We start from the raw sequence: 20,921 nt of genomic DNA, 5'->3' as shown, positions 1-20,921 counted from the left end.
CAGAGGAGAAGCCAGAGGTGTAAACAACCACATTCCCAGGCAGCAAAGAGCCACAATAGGGTTGAGAGGATTGGGGAAGTTTCCCGAAGGAGGTGGCCTGAGTGGGACAGCTATAGGTGGAAAAGGGCCTGGGCCTTCTGGGGAACTGCAGGAACAGGAGTCTAGACGTGTAGCATCAGGCACTCCCTGGGGGCCCAGTGGTTAGGACTCTGTGTTCTTACTGCCAAGGGCCCCAATTTGATCTCACACGTCTCACTGTGTGGCCCCCCTCCCCCCCAAAATTAGATGTGTAGTTTCTATAGCTCTGTGCTCCTTGGAGGCTGGGACTGAATCCCTCATTGATGTGACTCCAGTGCTGATAGCAGATTCAAAAAGTGGCACAAAAACAGGAGGAGGGGGGAAGGAAACTCAGAAACATGGCATATTCCGTGGAACGGTCCGGTCGGATGTGGCTGGAAAGCCTCATGTACAGAGGGATGTGGACAGAATGGCAGGGCCCAGATGATGAGGACGCCAAATGCCAAGTTATGACAGCCAGACGTGACTGAGAAGGTGAACGTGAGCCAGAGAGGCTGAGCCTCATGCAGTGCCTGCCTCTCTCAGCCCGGTTGGGTAGGGGGGCCAAGCCAGTGCACTCCAGGGCCCAGGCACTCAGCCCTTTGTGGGGAGAAGACAGTGAGGGTGGCCTTACTGATGGGGCCCCTGGGGCTCCCCTAGTGCTTCCTGCCTCCTGACATGTACTCATCCATCATAGCATTTGGTTCTCTTAGCAATCTGTGAGCTACAGAGGACTGGATTATCCACCCCGTTTATCAGACGAGGGAGCTGAGGCCCAGAAAGGTGAAGAAGCTGGTGGCTCCTCAGCTGGTCCTCTGCCCAAAAAGCAGCACATTCAACCCTCATCAAAAATAAGGGTGCGGAGGGATATTTACTGCCATGGAGCAACATTGATAATATATCACTCAGTGAAAATACAGCTTAAGGAATAGTATGTACAGTATGACTCTGATTTTGTTTAAAAAAAAAACATGGTTACCAAGATATATGGAGAAGAATGTAAAAGAGGTTGTGCGTGCATGCTAAGTCACTTTAATCGTGTCTGACTCTGCAGCACTATGGACTATAGCCCGCCAGGCTTCTCTGTCTATGGGATTCTCCAGGCAAGCATACTGGAGTGTGTTGCCATTATCTTCTCCAGGGGATCTTCCCAACCCAGGATCTAACCCGCATCTCTTCTGTGTCCTGCACTGACCAGCGGGTTCTTTCACCACTAGCGCTGCCTGAAAAGCCCGAACAAGAGGTTACTTCCCGTCAGGTGATCAGTGATACGTCCGAGTGGTGAAATCATCGGTTGTCATTTTCTTCTCAGGATTTTTCAATATCCCCCACAGTTCTTCTAAAAACAGATAATTATTATTTTTATAGTCAGAATTTGTAAAATAATGACTGCTGGAAAATAAAAGACCAGCACACAGGGAGTCAGGGTAGGGGCTCTGGCTGACCCTGACCACCCTCTGCCCTCTCTCTCGACCAGGCGCCCAGGCCCAGATGGTCCAGGTGAACGACTCCATGTACGGTTTCATCGGCACGGACGTGGTGCTTCACTGCAGCTTCGCCAACCCGCTGCCGGGCGTGAAGATCACCCAGGTCACATGGCAGAAAGCCACCAATGGCTCCAAGCAGAACGTGGCCATCTACAACCCAGCCATGGGCGTCTCGGTGCTGGCCCCATACCGCGAGCGCGTGGAGTTCCTGCGGCCCTCCTTCACAGATGGTACCATCCGCCTCTCCCGCCTGGAGCTGGAGGACGAGGGCGTCTACATCTGCGAGTTTGCCACCTTCCCTGCGGGCAACAGAGAGAGCCAGCTCAATCTCACTGTGATGGGTAAGCTGACCTGACCGTGCCTCTCTGCTTGGGCACGTCCTGGGGGCTGGGCCATCTTCAGTGGATGCAGAGGTTCTCCTTGGGTTGGCATGCTCCCAAGCTCTGGACGTGGTACCTTCAGTCCCTTCTCGCCACGCTGTCCCCATTCACTAGGGATGGGGGCTGGCCTTAGCTGTGGGCAGAGTTGAGGATCAGTATTCAGGTTGAAGCCCCACTGTGGGGCACTTTCCGGGTGGCCAGGAAGCAGGAAGACACCATGGTAGGAGAGCATGCCAAGACTCCAGGAAGACTTGTGCTTGACAAAAGCTCATACAAAGAACAGAGCAGGAAGGCCATGGGTGAGACCCAAGGAGGTCCCTGTGAGAAGTGCTGGGAGGGGCCTTGGTGAAGCACAGCTGAGAGGCAAGCATGCCCAGGGTGACCTTGAAGCAAGGCCTGGCAGGCGCCTGCCCTCCCAGCCTGTGCGTCCTTGATAAGGCAGCAGAGCCAGACCCATGGCGCTCTCTTGTTCCCGGCAGCCAAACCCACCAACTGGATAGAGGGCACCCATGCAGTGCTTCGAGCCAGGAAGGGGCAGGATGAAAAGGTCCTGGTGGCCACCTGCACGTCAGCCAATGGGAAGCCTCCCAGTGTGGTGTCCTGGGAAACGCGGCTGAAGGGCGAGGCGGAGTACCAGGAGATCCGGAACCCCAACGGCACGGTGACCGTCATCAGCCGCTACCGCCTGGTGCCCAGCCGAGAAGCCCACCGGCAGTCCCTGGCCTGCATAGTCAACTACCACATGGACCGCTTCTGGGAAAGCCTCACCCTCAACGTGCAGTGTGAGTGCGGCAGGGCGTTGGGGGCGGGGCCTCCGGGCGGGGGCGGAGCGCGTACTGTTCCCTCCCACCACCCACCCACCCCCGCCCCTCCCCCACCAGCCCTCCCTGCTTTTCTTCCCACCTCCTGCCGCTCTCCCCGCCCCTTCTTCCCTCACCGGTTTATGCCTCCTTCCTCTTTCCTCTTTTCCTTCCACCTCCCTTTCTGGGGGCACTTTGTCTTCCCGTCCTCTCTTGCCCTGTCTTCTCGCTTTGCCCGTCCTCTCCCCGCTGCCTTGTTCCCCTGCTGCTTCTGCTCTGAGGGTCTGTGACCTCCCAACCCCTGTCACTCTTCCCCCGTCCTCTGGCTTTTTCCTTGTCTTTTCCCCTTCTGAGGGTCATCACCCTCTGAGGCTCCCCACCCCCCCACCTACAGGACCGCCCCAAGTCCTGTTCTCCTGACCTCACCCTTTACAAACATCACCCCTTGTCTCACAGACGAGCCCGAGGTGACCATCGAGGGGTTTGATGGCAACTGGTACCTGCAGCGGATGGATGTGAAGCTCACGTGCAAAGCCGATGCCAACCCCCCAGCCACTGAGTACCACTGGACCACGTAAGTGCTGCGGGGCTGGCTGGTCGCCTTGCAAGGAACCTTGCTGCACCCACTCCACCTCCAGAAACCTTGGGCAGGGAGGAAATGAAGGTCTAGATTCAGGTTTCTCCGTGAAAAGGAGAGAGGCCGTGAGAGACACACACACACACATACACCCTCCCATGTTTGACTGCATCAGGGTCAGCAGGACATACCGTTCTGCCAGGGGTCTTCCCTCGTGATCTGCCTCCTTTCTGCTCCCTAATCAAGAACGTTGTCATTCTCCTTTGGTGATTCAGTCTGAGTCACTCCCATCCCAGCCCCCAGTATTTATTTTTATCGAGGTATCCCCAGGGAGGCTGGCTTTCTGGAGCATCTCAGATCTCTCTTTGTTCCTTTTCCTTTTCTCCAGCACCCCCAGATTCTCAGGGAGAGGCAGCAGTCAGCCCAGAATGCCTGTGTTCATGGAGTGCTTGCCCCAAGGCCAATCCCATTCTTGGCTTTGTGGTTTTGGGGCTTAAACCTTTCAGGGTTTAGTCTCCCCCTCCAGCCAGCTGTGACAGCCCGAGCCAAGGTTCTTCCCAGAGAACAGCTGGATGGAACACACAGAAGGAGAAGGGCATGGGGAAGCCAAGAAGTAGGTTGGCTTGAGTGGCCAGAGGATGGCTGCCCAGACTGTGTCTGCGTTCTTTTTCCAGGAAGTACAGGGCACTGGCACACCCTAGCTGTTTGTTACCATCCACTTCCTGGGACCAGGAGTGGCTCTGAAGGTGTGAGTGGGCAGGGCCTCCCTGCCAGTTTCAGTTCTGGGTCCAAAAGTTTTGTGGCACTGAGGATCAAGAGGAAGGAAAAGGGTCTTCTGGGTACAGGAAACTTCTGGAACTCTCTCGGCATAAAAAAGACTTGTGACATGCCCAGCAAGGAAAGGAGATGGTGAAATGGAACACAGTTCCTAAACACGGGTCACGTCTCATTACCCGAGTAGCCTGTTAAAATTCTAGGCCAGGACCCCAGCCTTAGTAGATTTGAGGTTGTTGTTTAGTCGCTAAGTCATGTCCAACTCCCCACAACTCCATGAACTGTAGCCCACCAGGTTCCTCTGTCCATGGGATTTCCTAGGCAAAAGTACTGGAGTGGGTTGCCATTTCCTAACCCAGATTCGGGGTTAGGACTTTAAATTACTAACCAACTGCCTAGGAAACCAAGAACTAACTACCAAGAACCAGTGTAGTAAAAAGAACACTGTGCTGAGAGTCCGAAGATCTGGTGAGATCCCCAGTTGTCACTTTCTAGCTATGCTTCCTTGGCCTTGAACCTGGTTTCTCTTACATAGTATCTCTTGGATGCTGTGGGGCCAGTATCTACCTGTGCCATCTACATTTCAGTGCTGTGATGAGCAAATTTGAGACACCGAATAATGTAAAACTGCCACATGCAAGAGATTATTGTTGCTTTTATTGTTTTTACTCCTTCCAAGACAGATGCTGCTTATTAACGCAGCCAAAGGGCTGAGGTCTTGGAGTCAGGTGGGTGACACAGGGGTAGCTTCGTGGGGCTGGAGAATCATAACCCTCTGCCTGTCTCCCAACCCCTGCAGGCTGAATGGCTCCCTCCCCAAGGGCGTGGAGGCCCAGAACAGAACTCTCTTCTTCAGGGGACCCATCAACTACAGCCTGGCAGGAACCTATGTCTGTGAGGCCACCAACCCCATCGGCACCCGCTCAGCCCAGGTGGAGGTCAACATCACAGGTAGGAAGTTGCCTTCTTCCCTGCCCCTCCCCACCCACTGCTTCCTCTGCTGCCAGCGTCCCCTTCCTTACGGCTGGGTCACGGGAGGAAGTTTGCTTCTCTTGTTCCTACTTCTCTGCTTCTCCTTTGAGCTCTGGCCGTTGGCCTCACTTTACTTTTCTCTTTCCTCTATGAAGGCTGTGTGTGAAACAGGGTGACCCTGCTCAGCCAGAATGGGCAGGACAGAGTCTTCAGGAGGGAGGGAGGCAGTGCTGTTTACAGCAGTGCTGGGGGTGGTGGGGGCTGGTAGAGCCTTCTCCTGGATCTGTGACAACACGCCTGTGATGCTGGCTTGGTGGGGTGGGCTGGAGGGAGGACCTTATCTCTTCTGAGTTCTGCTCCTGCAGTTCAGAAAATCGTCATGGACTGGAGGGTGGGGCTTACCTCAAGCAGGGATACAGAGGGGAAGGCCAGGAGGGAGCCCAAAGTCACGGTGGGCTGTGTGTGCTGTGAGTGGATTGCTGTTTTCCCTGCATTTTTCTCTGTCAGGGCAGATGGGAGGGAGATTCAGCCTCCTGACCTCTCAGGGCAAAGAGAACACATGGGTTGGGATGTTCTGGGGGAGATATCACATGAGACGTGAAAAGAGTGTGGGCTTCAGTGTCAGACAGCTGCACACAAGCCCTCATCTGTAAAATGGGCATAATATGACGCGCCTGGAAGACTTGTTGTCAGAATTTATATATGTAGGCCAAGCACCTAGCACAGACCAGTCTGTCAATAAATGGCCCACGTTCTATGGTTATTATCTTGACTCTGTCATTATCATTATTAATGGAAGAATCAAAACAAGCTGATAGAGGGGTAAATTGCCATCACAACTTTCCAACCAGGGTGTCTTTAACCTGTACCTGAGCTAGCTTCAGGGTGAGAAAGTGACAGGAAGAAACTCTTAGGACGGGAAGTGACCTGTGAGGGTGTCATGCTGCTACAGAGCTGGACAGGAAGTGACCTCATGGAGACCTGAGCGAGGCTCAGGGATACAGGAAGTTGTGTGGTGGTTACTGGGCTCCAGGAGCAGAGCTTGGGCAAGTCCTGAGGATTCATTGGCTCTGAACCTGTTTCTCAGAAGTGGGAGACCTCATCTAGGGGTACATACAAGGCTCAGCTGATGATTGAACATCCCAAAGCTGTCCAGGGGCTGTACCTACCTGTCTTCGGGGCTGTTCTGTCACCTCTCTAGCCAGGGGTCGGGAGGGTGGAGTCACTTGTCACTTGCTTTTTTCTTCAACTCCCTGCCTTTGGCTCTCGGACTGGTTAAGGTGGTAGAAGTGTCAGAGGGACACAGAGTTTTTAAGGGCATGAGCCCGCTGTGTCCTCCTTTGCTTGGCAAAGTAATAAACCTATTCTTTTCGACTTTACCCCCTCCCCCAAAAAAGAGGTATCAGAGGTGGAGCCTGGGGAAAGCTGAGACAATCTGGGATTTGGGGGGTTCCCGTAAGTTGGCAAGGATGGAAAGGCCAGAGTAACACACTTCTTACCCCCTGGAGAAAGTCTGAGCAAAGGAAAGCTCAGGAAGAGCCTCCTGGGGGCATGAGCTCTGGCCCTGGGGCCATGTGGCACAGAAGGGAGAACACTGGTCGTAAGGGAACATGCTCCCCTCGGGGAGGCAGGTCGTGTGAGGGACAGCACAGACATGGCCTGACTGTGTTTGCATGCGGGCTCTTCCCGGGTCTGTGTGCCCTTCACCTTGTAGAGCCTCAGCTTCATATGGAGATCAGCATATTTATCTCAGTCTTCTCCTACTCATGCCAAGTCCACTTTCCACATCCCAGCACACAGCGTGGGTGCCCTGCATGGGGATAGCTTCCCCCAGCAGAGGACCACTGACACAGTCACTGCATCCCCCTCAAGCAGGCAGGCTTTCTGGGGAAACTGCTGACTGGGAAATCAGGGGCAGAGGCCAAGAAACCCCAGAGCAATGACATCCCATTGATCCTATTCCCCAGCATGAGCGGACTGACCAGAGGCCTCAGGGCCAAATGGTGTGCCCTACCCCAGAGGCACGGCCAGGACAGGAAAGTCAGGGCCTCCCTTCTCCCAAAGTCCAGGGAGATGCAGGACCACCGTGAAGGCAGGGCTGCTCATCAGAGTCATCAGATCCAGGAGCAAGGGGGAAGGAAAGAGGGCAACTTCCCAGATCCAGGCTGGGAACAGAGAGGAAGGAAGGGAAACCAGCGTGAAGGGGAACCATCTCCTAGGGCATGATCGCACCAGTGGCGCCCTCCGTGGGGTCTGTGGTCAGGCCGAGGTGGTCTTTAGGGAAAAAATGGACGGGGCGGGGGGTCACACAGGGCTCTAGCTGGAAGAGGCGCACAGCATGTCCTCTCCTACTCCCTGAGTGCAGAGCAGGATGGGGGTGGCCACCAAAGATTCACACATCGGGGGTGAGAAGGGCCTTGTATAAGGGGACTCTGTTGTTGATAGCCCAGTTAAGCAGGAGCCAGGGAGGTGTGATGCTCGCAGAATCATTAATGGGCCCAGGAGCTGTGTAGCTAGCCGTCCCCGAGGGAAGGTCTCTCAGCCCCTCAGGAAGACTCAACCAGGCAGCCTGAGCCTTTTCAGAGCTGTTTGTTCTCATACTCAAGGGCAATATCCACGCAGCCGCAAACCCCACCCGCCTTCATCCCTGTCGACTGGTCTCTGTGGGGAACACAGCCTTGCCCTGTGCTCCAAGCCCTGCTGATCTGGAGGGAATGCATGAACTAGATGGATAAGTGGAAATTTAATTTTTCATTCTGGCCATCCGTCCAGGTAATAGTTCTGCCCTGGGCTCATCTGGAGAGGGAGAGACGAAGAGCAGGGCGGGGAAAGACGTGCAGTAGAGTGTGTGCCGGAGACACATGTGTGTGCAGGGTTGCCACATCGCCTGTACAGACCCACTTTTTCCCTGACTTCTTGGGGGAGTCCCGGATCCTGGGAAAGGTTGTCTCTGAGTCGTTCCTCCAAGGATGAGTGGTGGGCGGTGATGGGGAAAGTAGGGGTTCCCCGGCAGGGGGAGCATGTGGAAAGACAGTGGCTGAGCAAGTAGGCAGAAACAGAGGAGCGGGGCTTCCTCTCTCTTGGCCACAGGGAGCCTCTGAAGGGTGCTCAGCAGAGAAGCAGCGAGATGAGGAGGGTGACTAAGACCGAGCGCCTGGGGGGCTGTGTGGATGGCACTTGGGAACTAGTTAGGGGTTGTGTGCACAATGAGGGTTTTTCTAGAGGGAAACCACAGGCCAGGCTGTGGCCGTGCAGCTGAGAGCAGAGGAGACAGACCCACCAGAGTTTGCAGGTATGCTTCATGGGGCCCTCAGGGAAGCCCATTTCCCAAGAGCAATTTCATGGGTCTGGCCCCATAGCCATAAAACAAAGCTGTGAGTTCTCCTTCCTCCACCCTCTAGGGGCAATGCTGGGGGCAGAAAAGGAGCCCAGGGTATGGCCTTGACCAAACTAAAGAGGCCAAAGGAGGCGACGTCAGTCCTGTCCATGGAACAGGGGTGCCCTGAGAAGAGTGTCCAGAGCCCTCCCAGGAGCCGGCAGGGAAGCCCCTGGAGTGCAGGGGTCCCCAATTTCCAATTCCGGTGCAGAGCTCGCTCAGCCATCAGGGTAGGGAGAGGGGGTGAGGCAACAGGGTCTGTACCTTAGGCTGGGAGTCCTTCCGACCAAGGTTTGTGGGGCTTGGAGGTCCCTCTGCAGGAGAGGGCTGTGTGAGCCTGTGAGTAGGCGTGTGCCTTTGAGCGTGTAAACGTGCATGGGCAAGCAGGAGAGCGCTGTCTGAGTGCTGAGAGTGCAGAGGGCTGAGGACCTTCGTACCCTGCTCCGGGCCACGCATGGCAGCCCGTTGGGGAGCCTGTAGGGTGGGCAGCTGCGTCTGCACCCCTGGGAGGATTCAGTTCTCCTCCAGCGCCGCCGTGATGAGGCCCTGCCCGCTGCTCTGCGCGGTGCACAGCTGCTGCAGCTGCAGAAGGGCTTCCCAGAGCTTGACCTCAGGCCTCCCCACCCCCGCCCCCGGGCCTGCAGCGCTGCGTGATGGGAGGTGTAGTTCTCGCAGCCTCCCTGGCCCAGGCTTCTGGAGCCCGCGCTCTGCCTGCCTGCCTGCCTGACTGAAGAAGCAGCGGGCGTTGAGAAGCCCAGACATTGATCCCAAACCTCCTCTGGATCCCAGAACCAGACTGTAAACCCTAACCTCACTCCACCTCTGAGCCATCCAAGGCCCCCAGATACCAGCCCACCCACCTCAGTCGGGAAACCCCTAGCCCCAAGGGAATGTGGAGTCCCCACTGCCCCGGGGTCCCAGCCAGCCTGTGATCCCAGAGGGGAGGCTGCCGACCTTCAGCAACAGGGCCCGGCTGCCCCTTTGTTAGCGGAAGTGAGGGGAGCCGGCGGGGGCCCCCACCAGGAAGCGCACAAGACCCCCACGGCCCAACTCCTCTCCCCCGCCAGCTGCGGCCTTTGAGGCTCTGCTCCTGGCACGAAGACAGGAGCTACTGGCTGAATGTGACAGCTGGAGGGGTGGAAGGGGAGGGCGCTCCATTCCACGCCAGGCAGCCACCTCTGCTTACAAATGAGTTAGGTCCCCACATCCACTCCTTCCACACCCTCACTCGGCATCTTCACATCGAAGTTTGCGAGGCTGGAAGGTCATCCTAACCAGTCCTCTGCCTCTAGGCAGGCTGACCCTCAAGTTGGCAAAATAGCCAAGGTTCCCTTTGGTCCCAAAAATCTCCAGGGAAGAATAAGCTGGCTTAGGACCTAGGGCATGCTTGCATGCATGCACTCATGCTGCTAAGTCGCCTCAGTCGTGTCTGACTTTCTGTGACTCTATGGACTGTAGCCCACCAGGCTCCTCTGTCCATGGAATTCTCTAGGCAAGGAGTAGGACTTAGGGCAGGGGGGATTATATGAAGGCTCTAGAAGGGAAAGAGGCCTACAGACTCACCTCTAAGACATGACCTTGCCTTTGTAGTATTCACTCACCAAATGTTCTTGAACCCTGACCATGTGCCAAGCAGCCTATGTGCCTCGGGGTACGTCGGTGAGCCAAAGCCGCCGTCCCCATGGAGCTTATGCTCTAGCTTAAGAGGACTGACAACAAATAACAGATAAAATACATTTGAAAAATTATGTGGTCATTTTGAAGGTGATATGGAAAAAAGAAAAAAACAGGGTAAGGGATTCACAGTGCTAAGGGCATGCTGTGATTTGCAATAAGTTAGTCAAGGAAGGTCTCTGTGAGAAGGTGACCTCAATGAGAAGGAGGCAGGGGAGCAAGGCTAGGACCCCTGGGGCAGGAGCCTTCCAGGGTACAGAGCTGCCAGTGCAAAGGCCCTGAGGAAGCTGGGAGCAGAGCGAGCTGGGAGGAAAGCAAGAGATGAAGGCAGAGGCACAGATCATAGAGAGTGTCTTCAACTCTCAGAGTTCATGGCCTCTCTGTGGCTGCCGTGTTGAGAATAGTCTATAGAGGAAAGGGAATTGGGGAAGCCAGTTAAGCAGCAATTGCAATAATCCAGGTGAAAGATGACAGTGGCTGGGATCAGGGTAGTAGTGATGAAGAAGGTGAGAAGAGGTCAGGTTCAAGATTTACTTTGAATTTGGATTTACAGCTAGTTTGGGACACCAGCTACTCATGAAATGGGTAATACAGTTAACCTTACCAGACCATAATGAGTAGGCCCTCCAAAATTCAATGTAGTCAAGTGAAAAGTAGGAGGGATTTGCTTTTCTTGGGTTTCTGTTTCTACAGAGAGCATAAAAGTAAATACAGTGGAACTAATGTTGTACACGACTGTAACACATTGAATTGTCAGTCCCCAATTATCATGATGCTGCCACCTCCTCCACCCCTTTCCCTGTTCCTGCAGAAGAGAATTTTAGCCTCTTGAAAACTGGCAGAAGGACCAGAGCCAATCATGGTAGATCCTAATTTGCATTTATTGCAAGTTGTTCTATCAGGCTTACTGTAATATGTTGCTGCTGCTGCCAAGTCACCTCAGTCGTGTCCGACTCTGTGCAACCCCATAGATGGCAGCCCACCAGGCCTCTCCGTCCCTGGGATTCTCCAGGCAAGAACACTGGAGTGGGTTGCCATTTCCTTCTCCAATGCATGAAAGTGAAAAGTGAAAGTGAAGTCGCTCAGTCGTGTCCGACTCTTAGCGACCCCATGGACTGCAGCCTACCAGGCTCCTCCATCCATGGGATTTTCCAGGCAAGAGTACTGGAGTGGGGTGCCATTGCCTTTTCCGAATGTGTTAGTATATGATTAACAAAATAGAATGCTGCTACTGCTACTGCTAAGTCGCTTCAGTCGTGTCCGACTCTGTGCGACCCCATAGACAGAAGCCCACCAGGCTCCCCCGTCCCTGGGACTCTCCAGGCAAGAACACTGGAGTGGGTTTCCATTTCCTTCTCTAATGCATGAAAGTGAAAAGTGAAAGTGAAGTTGCTCAGTCGTGTCTGACTCTTAGCGACCCCATGGACTACAGCCTACCAAGCTCCTCCATCCATGGGATTTTCCAGGCAAGAGTACTGGAGTGGGGTGCCATTGCCTTCTCTGAACAAAATAGAATGAACTATTGTTTATACAAGAATGAGAGCTACAGACCACTGGTACGTAACAATTCTGAAGAAAAAAAGAGAAGTGTGAGCTGGAGATGAAAAAGCAAAACAAGAGACAGAAGCACTAAAATAGGCAGAAGGGGATGAGGTAGGGCAATTCCTGGCAGGGGAATTAGCAAGAACAAAGATCTGCAGTAAAGAATGACCTTGGACAGCAAGTTGGCCAGACCCAAGAGGAAGTTTTGAAAACCAGACTGGCGTGGTCCAACAGGCAATGGGGACGTCATTGTGAGTCTTTGAGAAAGGGAGTGATAGTGTCTACACAGTGAAAATTAGCCTGGTGACTGTGGATGGAGTGACTAAAGCGGGGCAGAGACCAAATGAAGGTGGGAGATTCAGGGATCCACTGTAACAGTAAAACATGGTGTCAGGAGAGAAGCTGCTCAGTAGGAAGAGTCAACAAGATTTGATGGCAGATTTTGACCCAAGAGATGAAGAAGGAATAGTCAAAGATCAATGAAATTCCAAGCCAGAAGAGTAGACAAATGGTGGAGGAGTTGTGGTGTTGAATGGAGGGGGTTTGAGGGAAGATGGTGGATACGTTGTGGGAGGATGGGGGTGGAGAGGATTCCAAAGGAGGATGTGCTAAACAGAAGAACGTTCAAAGCATGTCCCCAAATACTTGTCCCGTGAATGCTCCTTGAGTCACAAAGGGTGGGGTTTGTGTTCCAATAGGCTAGGAAGCACTGCGTGTTCCTTACAGTTCACAGTGTGCGTGAGAAGATGGGCTCTGATGCTTTGTCTGCAGTACATTTCCCAAAGCATTTGACCCCAGTATTTTTGCCCACCCTCTGAGCCGATGGCTCAAGGTTCCATAGCCACACCTGGGAAATGGTGGTCTGTGAGGCCTTTGGAGTTAAAGCCTCAGAGTTGCAGGCAGAGCTAGCTACCCAAGATGGTTTGGAGAGCCAGCAGGATCGAGGTAACTCATAACCCTGAGGCCAGGTCTTCCCCAAGGACAGAGAGCAGAGAGTAAGGTCCGAGGATAGAGCCCCCAGCCAGGCTTCTGGAGCAGAGAGAAGGCCCCGCAGTGCAGTCTGCACACAGAACTCTCCAAAAAGAAAGCCGAGGGTCAAGGACTCCTTGTATTTTTCGGAAGGCAAAGGAAGCAAGTCAGAAAGGAAGGGTAGGTCTCTCTACCTGATGCCTTCCTTATTCTTCTGGCCTTTCCCAGTCCTCATCATCTTTCAAGGCTTGGCCTCAGTCTTCTCTCCTCCAAAAAAGCCTTTCCAAGCACCAGGCCACAATGCTCTCTTGCTCTGCATTCCTGAAACCCCTAACCACCAGCACTCTTGATGTCTGCATGCTGCTTTGCCTAAGAGTGTCATTTGGTTCCTCAGCTGGGTCCTGAGTTGTTGGTATCCTGTGACTAGTGAAATAAATAGATGGTCAGTACGTGTTTGTTGAGTGGATGGGTGAGTCGGTGGGTGGGTGGAGCGATGATGAGGCAGGTGGCAAGAGGCAAGAGCATGCAGGTATGGGATGAGAACTGAAGAGGGAGCTGGCAGGTTGAAAGTACAGAGGTGGTCAGGTTCCTGCCAGCTGCCTCTTGGGCATTTCTTGTGGCGGCAGCTCCCACCTCACAGGCAGCAGGTGTGCAGCCCTTTTCAAGGCAGTAGACAGATGGGACCTGGTGAACCAGGAGAAGACGCTTGAGCTTCAGGGACATTGTTCTGGAAGTGGGCGGTGAGGACAAATATTCCATAAACATTTATTGGGCAGCCACTCGGTGACCCGTGGAAGGTCACGGTGACAAGTGGGAAGCTGAGTCTTCAGGGGGTGCACTTCTTTCTACCAACTCCCCCTGTGAGAGGCCAGGAGCAGGAGCCTCTGGGTGGCTCTGAAACCATCGAGGGCTCTGAAGAGCTCTGGTACCATAGGTCTCAGCGCAGCAACAAATCGGCGAGAAGCAAAATGATAGATAAGAAGTGATTGATTAGAATAGGATGCTTGTGAGGCTTATAGGCAGGTGGGCAAGGGGGTGCCACACCCCAAGAACTTACTGGGCTACAGTTTTATAATTAAAAAAAAAAAAAAAGTGGGAAGGGAGAGAAGACATCTTTTGTCATTCTTAAGTAGACATCATGCTTCCATCATCAGCTCCTCCTCCAGGTTGAGCAGGGAAGTTTCCATGTCCCTACATGGTCAAGCTAGGTTCACAAGTTGCTGTTTTTTATGTGTGCAGAGACCATGTCCTAGGGATCATTAATTTACTGAGTTCACTGGTCAGGATGTGGGTCTCCTGTCACCATTGTTTTATTGCCTGGAGGCAGGTCTTGTGCTTCTGTCGCAGGGATTTTTTGCTAAGCAAGCCTGCTTGGTTTTGTGGTTAAGCAAACTTGCTTTCTTGAGTAATCATTAGCTTACAGGGGTCTCCCACATTTTTTCTACTTACGATCCCCTCGTGGGATTAACTACTTAATCACCCACTTTGCTTTGTCTTTACGCAAACGGACCCCTTCACTTGGTCCCCATGTTTTCACTAGCCCTTCTAGCGTGAGCTCCTGGACAGCCCTTCATCTTCTCTTCTAGAATCCCTGCCCTGCTCCCGCCGCCGCAGACAGCACAGCACACACTCACACACCCCAGACCAGCTCCACTTCTGGGAGGAGGGACTGGCCTCATAGGAGGAACAGGATTCCCACGGAGTGAGTGATGCTGAATCAGGGAGTGAGCTGGCAGAAACCGATTCCCAGAGGCCAAAACATAGGCCCACATCGACCCTCTCCCTTGGCCCGAAGAGAGGAGGGCTGAGAGCAGCCAAGGTCAGCCGCCCAGGCCTGCCCCAGACCTGCCCACCGGCTCCTCCTGTCCAAGGCCAGCCGCGGTCTCCAGTGCCACCCTGTGGCGGTGCTGGGCACCGCCTCCCTCAGCCTCACCTGGGGACCCCTTCGGCCTCTGGCCTGGCCCCAGGGGCACCCACCCGGCCTTTCTTCCCCACCCACCCTCTTCCTTTCTCGTTTCACTTTTTCTGCCTTCTAGTTTCTCCTCCGTCCTTAGCGTGCACATATTTGTATACACACATTCATCACAGCAACACAGGTATGTGGGCTGGTGTGACAGCAAGGGCGTGTGCCCGCACACGTGCTCTCCTGTGTATACTTGTCATCTTTGCTACTCACGTGCTCTCACGCCCCCTTTCTGCACGGTCATGCTGTGTCTTCTGCTCGTAGCCCACGTTGGCTGCACACCCGGCCCCCACCTTGCCCTGAAGGGCCAGACCGCAGCCAAGAACCACAGCCCAGGTTTCTGGCACACACAGGGCATCTACAGGGCCAGCACTGGGGCTCCCATCCTCCTCTCTGTACCCTGGGAGCAGACGAAGTCAGGCGTGGGGCACCCAGTCTGCTCTAGGCTCGGCGTCTCAGAAGCCAAGGTGTGGTACTAGGGCACAGTGACCGGCAGGTGTCAGGCAGAGGGGCAGTGGTGACCTCCGCACAGGCTTTCCGTGCAAGAGAACCAACAATGTGTCATTGGCTGGTGGCCTCGGGAAAATTACTTAATCTCTGTAATCCCTGTCTCGTCGTATGCCGGATGGAAATGAATAGCATACCACTGTATGGGGTGTCAGGGACACTGAGTGTCATGCGACTGGCATGGACACCGGGTCGTGGCTGGACTGGCTCCACCTTCAAGGAGAAAGTCAGTGTGGAGGCTCTGGGGCCACGGGACTGTCTCTTCCTCTGTCTTCTCCGGCTCCAGCTACCAGCGCCGCTTGCTGGTCTCCTGGATTTGGGGGAGGGGGTTGCCAGGGGCACCTCTAGAACAAGAGCTGGCCTTGGGCTCACTTCCTGCCTTCGCCTCCCCATCTCCCTCTCGTCTTCCTTCCCTGCCACCCCTGCTGACTCAGCCACCGGAGCAGACACTGACACTGTCCCCCTCCTTCTCTTTTCCTCACCCAGAGTTCCCCTACACCCCGTCTCCTCCCGAACACGGGCGGCGCGCGGGGCCAGTGCCCACGGCCATCATTGGGGGCGTGGTGGGGAGCATCCTGCTGGTGCTGATTGTGGTCGGCGGGATCGTGGTGGCCCTGCGCCGGCGCCGGCACACCTTCAAGGGCGACTACAGCACCAAGAAGCATGTGTACGGCAACGGCTACAGCAAGGCGGGCATCCCCCAGCACCACCCGCCCATGGCCCAGAACCTGCAGTACCCGGAGGACTCGGACGACGACAAGAAAGCCGGCCCCCTGGGTGGGAGCAGCTACGAGGAGGAAGAGGACGAGGAGGGTGGAGGGGGCGAGCGCAAGGTGGGCGGCCCCCACTCCAAGTACGACGAGGACGCCAAGCGGCCCTACTTCACCGTGGACGAGGCCGAGGCCCGTCAGGACGGCTACGGGGACCGGACTCTGGGCTACCAGTATGACCCTGAGCAGCTGGACTTGGCCGAGAACATGGTCTCTCAGAACGACGGGTCTTTCATTTCCAAGAAGGAGTGGTACGTGTAGACCCCTGTCCAGAGCCTCCGTCCCAGCCCCCACCCGCACGCCCCCTGCCCGGCCCCACCGCCCACTGCTCCAGGAGCTCGCCAGAGACTCACGCAGCTGCCCGGGGAACCTGGGAGCCCAGGGCACACGACCTGGCTTTGTTTTGATTTCCTCCCTGCCCCCTGCCCTGCCCCATGGTGTTGTGTTCACTGTGGCTTCGGTGTTGCTGTACCTTTCCTTCCCAAACCACCCCCTTCCTGCCGCCCTCTGCAGGGAGCCCTGCTCTTGTCTTGTGTACCTGGGCGTCCCTCCAGGGTTTGGGGAGCCAGCCCTCCCCTGCCCCCAACACTGGAATTTGTTCGTGTCCTTCCCCTTGCTGGTGGACGGCTGAAGGGGCTCCAAGAGGAACAGCCCCCTCCCTGGACCCCAGATGCTGCTCGTTTTTCCCTGGGAGAGGGAACCCAGCAACCTCCCCATCCCACCATAAGCTGACACAGTGGGAGTTTGGACCCCTGGTCTAGGCAGCAATGGCACGCAAGAGGTAGGGGGTGGGGACGGCTTTTCCAAAGCACCCAGGGCTGTCTTTGTTCATTAAGTGAATCAAGTTGAGGTCCCCACCTGGAGCCTTGGGCAGTGTGTTTTCTTGAAGGCTGGTTTTACTTTTTTTTTTCCCTCATCAGCCTCCCAAGAGTTAAGTTGGCACAGTTCTGGTGGTTCCTGTTCGCCTGTCTGCACCCCACATAGCAGGACTCCAGGTCACTCTGGCCCACACTTCCCATCACCTCTACCAACACATACCCACACCTACATGCACACACAGGTCATTCGTGTCTACCCCTGTACTCCCCCTGGGGTCACATGCCTTACCCAGGCTGGACACTGCCCAAGGCCCGCCTCTCTGCTCCATCTTGCCCCTCCTTCCAGCGGAGAATGGGACAGGGGCGGGGGTCGGCCTTCAGAAGCTTCCAGGGAGAGCTGAGGCAAGCCCCCTAGGTGCCTCCACCCTAGCATCTCAGGCCGGCCCTTAACCACTTCCTACAGCATGGAAGTTTCTTGAGTTTCTCCCTACCTATCAAGTGCTAGCAACTCTTGATTCTCTTGGGGAGTCCGAGCTGGGATCCCAGAAAAGAGTGACCTCCGGGAGTGGAGGAGGATCCACGCAGAGGGCACTGGAGAAGTCAGCAAGCACAGTTGGAGCTCTGCCATCACGGGCTGATGAGACTCTAGAGTGCAGGGAGCTCCTCGCCCACCCAAGAGAAGGACAGCATGAGGGGAGGCAGGGTCAAGGATCCTGAGTCAGCCGTTCCTGCAAACCACCCGCCCCGTCCTGCTCAGTTCTCCCTGGTCATCATTCTGGATGGGGTGGCGGGGGAACCCTGGAGATGCTTTCCCTTTGAGTTGTAGATTCCCTTCTTGAATGGGGCTCTGGGTTCCTGTCAATCACCCAAGACCGATGGTCTTCCCATGGACACCCTGGAGGAAGGCCCCTCCCGGGCCCCCTCTTCGTTCCCCCGGCTCAAAGTGCCTCAGTCCCTCCATCTGCCCAGCCCATCCCCCTCAGCACTCTGGATGGGAGAGACCCTGGGATGGGAGAGGCAGGTTCGTGTCTGCCCGCGAGGATTCTGGTGAACTCAGCCCAGGGTGCAGAGGCTCTGTGGGATGGCAAGTGTTGAGGGGAGGGAGGCAGACCACTCTGTGCCCCACGGGCACCAACCTACCCTTGCCATAGGCTTCCCAAGGGAGCCTCCAATCCCCTCTCCTACTCCTCCCCTCCTGGGTGCTGCTATTGAACCCCTAGCCAGCTCCATCTCTGCCCTGGCAACCCTGGACCCACCAGCTGGGTCACCCTTCTCACCCAGCCCCTGCTGCCCTAGCCCTAGTCCAGTCCACCCAGTAGCCATGTAGCAGAAGTCTGAAGCCATGCCAGCCCTGGGGCGGTGCTCCCCTCTCTTGGCATTGGGGGTACTGGATGGGGTGGAGTTGGGAAAAAATTCTGGGGTCTTTCTAGCCACAGGGCAGAGAGGGTGGAGGAGCTGGGCTGCATTTCCCAGCAGTATTATGTCCCCTCACCCCAGGGCAGAGGAGCTTTTCCATGTTACATCACTGCCCCATCCCACCTCATACCACTCTGGCCCCTCTGCTTGGCCCCTGTGCCCCCTAGCAGGAGGAAATCCCAGGGGCCTGCCAGATAGAGGCATTCTCCACCCCCTTGAAATCACAAGACTGAAAGGACTCCTCTTGTGTCTCCCTTATCCTGCAGTGCCACCCTCTCTTCCTCTTTCTGTGATGGACTTAGGAGGCCCCCAGGCCTAGCCAAAGCACTGAGTCCCCCTTAAGGCAACTCCCAGCCTTCCCCTCCAGCAAAGCACAAATTTGGGGGTCCGTGCCACATGTGTGGGCCACGTGGGAGGCTCCAGATTTGCCAGAGGCCCATCAGCAGCGTGCCCAGCTGGGGTGCTGCTACCTGGGGCCAAGAGCGGGTGTGAGGCCGGGGTCAGCACTTGGGCCTGCAGAGATGGGGTTTTGTGTGCCCTGCAAGTTTGTGGGGAGGTGGCTACTACTGCTGGACCCGCAGGCAGCTGGCATGGGGAGTGGGGGAGGGGGTCTGGCCCAACAGAGACCAGGACGTCTTGCTTCTCCTCCATGCCCCCAGCATGAACTGAGCTTCTGCCTTTTGCTGGAAATGAAATAAACTTGGTCTGCATTGTGCCAAGGCCTCCCCACTTGTCATCCTGCCTCTGTGACCCTCACGGTCCTTGCCCGCCCTCTCCCCTACTCCACCGATACCCCTCCTTTCCTTAAGATTTTGATATTGTTCTAATGTGTAACAACCCTCCGAGTCCCCTTTGATCAGAAGGATCTGAAGAGCAGCAGCACAGAATCGGGGAACGCAGGCACGTGCAGCCACGTCAGGCCCAGTCCATGCGTGCACGAGTTTGCACAGGTGCCCGGCACATACACGGGCGCTCACCCCCAGCCCCGCAGACACACCAGGGGGCTGGCCTGGACCTGCTGAAAGCCCTTCAGGAAAAATGGATATCCCAGCACTCGGGCCATAAGAAAGACTCACCCGGGCCCTGTGTCCCAGGCACGTGCCCCCCGCCCTCCCCCCGCACCCGCCAACCCCTGCCATGTGCCCGAGTCACTGGTGCAATAAATCTTCTGCCATCCTCCGGAGCAGAGGGATTGGGGATCGAGTGAGGTGATACGGGCAGCTCGCCTGGAAGGAGGGGAGGGCTGCCAGGCCTCCCAGAGGCCACACAGAGACCTCCTAGGCCTGACTGCCCCCAGGAGCCTGCAGGTGGGCCCCCCAGGCCCCAGGCCCACGGGGAGATGTGCCAGGGGTCTCTGGCATAAGGCAGTTCTGGGACCTCGCTGCTGCTGCTGCCGCCCCCCCAAGTGTGAGGCCAGAGGAGCCCCCATCCCACCGGTGCTGCTGCTCTTTCGACTCCTGCTGTGAGGAATGGGATTCTTGGCCAGGAAAACAAAAGTGATTTTCTTTTTTTTTTTTTGTATAAATGGAAAGAAAATCCAGGAGAAGCTGCCCCCCCCCTCCCCCCAAAGTGTGATGCACTACCGTTGCTTCAGTTTCTTAGTCACTGTTTTCGTCTTTGGTCCAGGGACCACCCCGCAGATTCTCCTGGTTCTAACCCAGGGGGTGTTTGCGTCACCCCCTTTTACTTGTATAAGAAAAAAAAAAAAATGATGGGTTGAAAAATGTACTGAGGAAAAAAAATGTACTTTTTTATAAATAAAGTCTTTAAAACAACTCTGGTTCCCTGGTTGCCTCGCATCACTCAGGAGCTGGGCCCTTCCCCAAGGCTGTTGGGGCGGGGCAGGGTACAGCTGGATTGAGGCCGGAGCCCCAGAGCAAGGAAGGCAGATCCCACCCCATGCCCCAGGTCCTGTGGTTCTGAGACAGTGACTCATACCCCAAAGGACCCCCTGCACCAGGCAGAGGAGCCCCCTCCCCTACCCTCTTGCAGGAGCCCCAAAAGCGAACGTGCAAGTCCCACCTGGGTCCTCACCACCGCTCACAGGCCGCTTCTGAACCATCTTCCACACAAGGGGGGCAACCGTGGCCTGTACCCTCGGGATGGCTTGGCTGTTCAGGCACAAGCAGTGAGGACCTGCAGGTTGAAATACTGGGGAGACCAATCGTGCAGAGGGAGGGGCCTGTGCTGGCTGGATCCCCTGTCCTCCTGCCCCAGAGCTCCCACTCAGGCTCCTTCAACACTCCTCCTCACCCCACCTCCCCACTGTCCTGCTCCTTCCTTCCGAGTCCCCTCCTGTGGCTGTTAGGAGAAACAAACCAGCAGTGTCACACCTGTCGTGTAAGACAGATCCCCAGGGACAGGACAGAGACAAGAGCTTTATCCTTTCATCTTTGGGGAGGATCCTGCCGGCTGCATCCCCTGCGAGCTCTGAGACCCCATCGCACCGCCCCCCTCCCCCCCACCAGGAGGTTGGTTGGAAGAAGGTCTGCTTCCTTGGTTACCTCCCCCTCCCCATCCAGTACCATCTGCTTCCCATCTCCTGGGCTGGAATGCAGGACAAATCGATCCTGGGGTGGGAGTGGCAGGGGCTTCAGTGACTGCCCCCCTGCCAGCCACACCAGCGGCATCTCCTTTCAGTGAAATCCACACCATACCCACCCTGAGAAAAGCGGGTGGGGACTCTGGAAGCCTACACGGAGGCCCAGCAGCAAGCCCTCCAGCTCCTCTGGGGCAAGACCACGCCCTCCACACCTAGGAATGGGGCTGGAAGAGTTAGAGGCGGGAGTAGGAGAAGCCAGCAGCTGCTGGCAGCTGGCTGGGCCCCTCACTCAAAGGC

General features: G+C 55.8%; 1 protein-coding gene across 2 annotated transcripts in view; it reads left to right on the top strand.

The window, feature by feature from the left end:
• Positions 1-20,921, top strand: part of NECTIN1 (nectin cell adhesion molecule 1) — a 98,234-nt gene that overhangs the window by 52,615 nt on the left and 24,698 nt on the right. The window contains exons 2-6 of one of the 2 annotated variants that reach the window (XM_070803542.1): positions 1,535-1,885; positions 2,404-2,706; positions 3,181-3,298; positions 4,875-5,026; positions 15,565-19,857. In XM_070803542.1, coding sequence (XP_070659643.1) covers positions 1,535-1,885; positions 2,404-2,706; positions 3,181-3,298; positions 4,875-5,026; positions 15,565-16,109 — 1,469 coding nt within the window. In that variant the 3' untranslated portion in view covers positions 16,110-19,857. Of the gene's footprint in view, positions 1-1,534; positions 1,886-2,403; positions 2,707-3,180; positions 3,299-4,874; positions 5,027-15,564; positions 19,858-20,921 lie in introns of those variants that run through there. The other variant, XM_019974191.2, reaches the window with a different exon arrangement.

Source organism: Bos indicus, chromosome 15 (genome assembly GCF_029378745.1).
Source record: "Bos indicus isolate NIAB-ARS_2022 breed Sahiwal x Tharparkar chromosome 15, NIAB-ARS_B.indTharparkar_mat_pri_1.0, whole genome shotgun sequence".
In the NCBI taxonomy this organism is placed as follows: domain Eukaryota; kingdom Metazoa; phylum Chordata; class Mammalia; order Artiodactyla; family Bovidae; genus Bos; species Bos indicus.
Note: the sequence above shows the minus strand (reverse complement) of the source record. Positions and strands in the feature narration are given on the sequence as shown.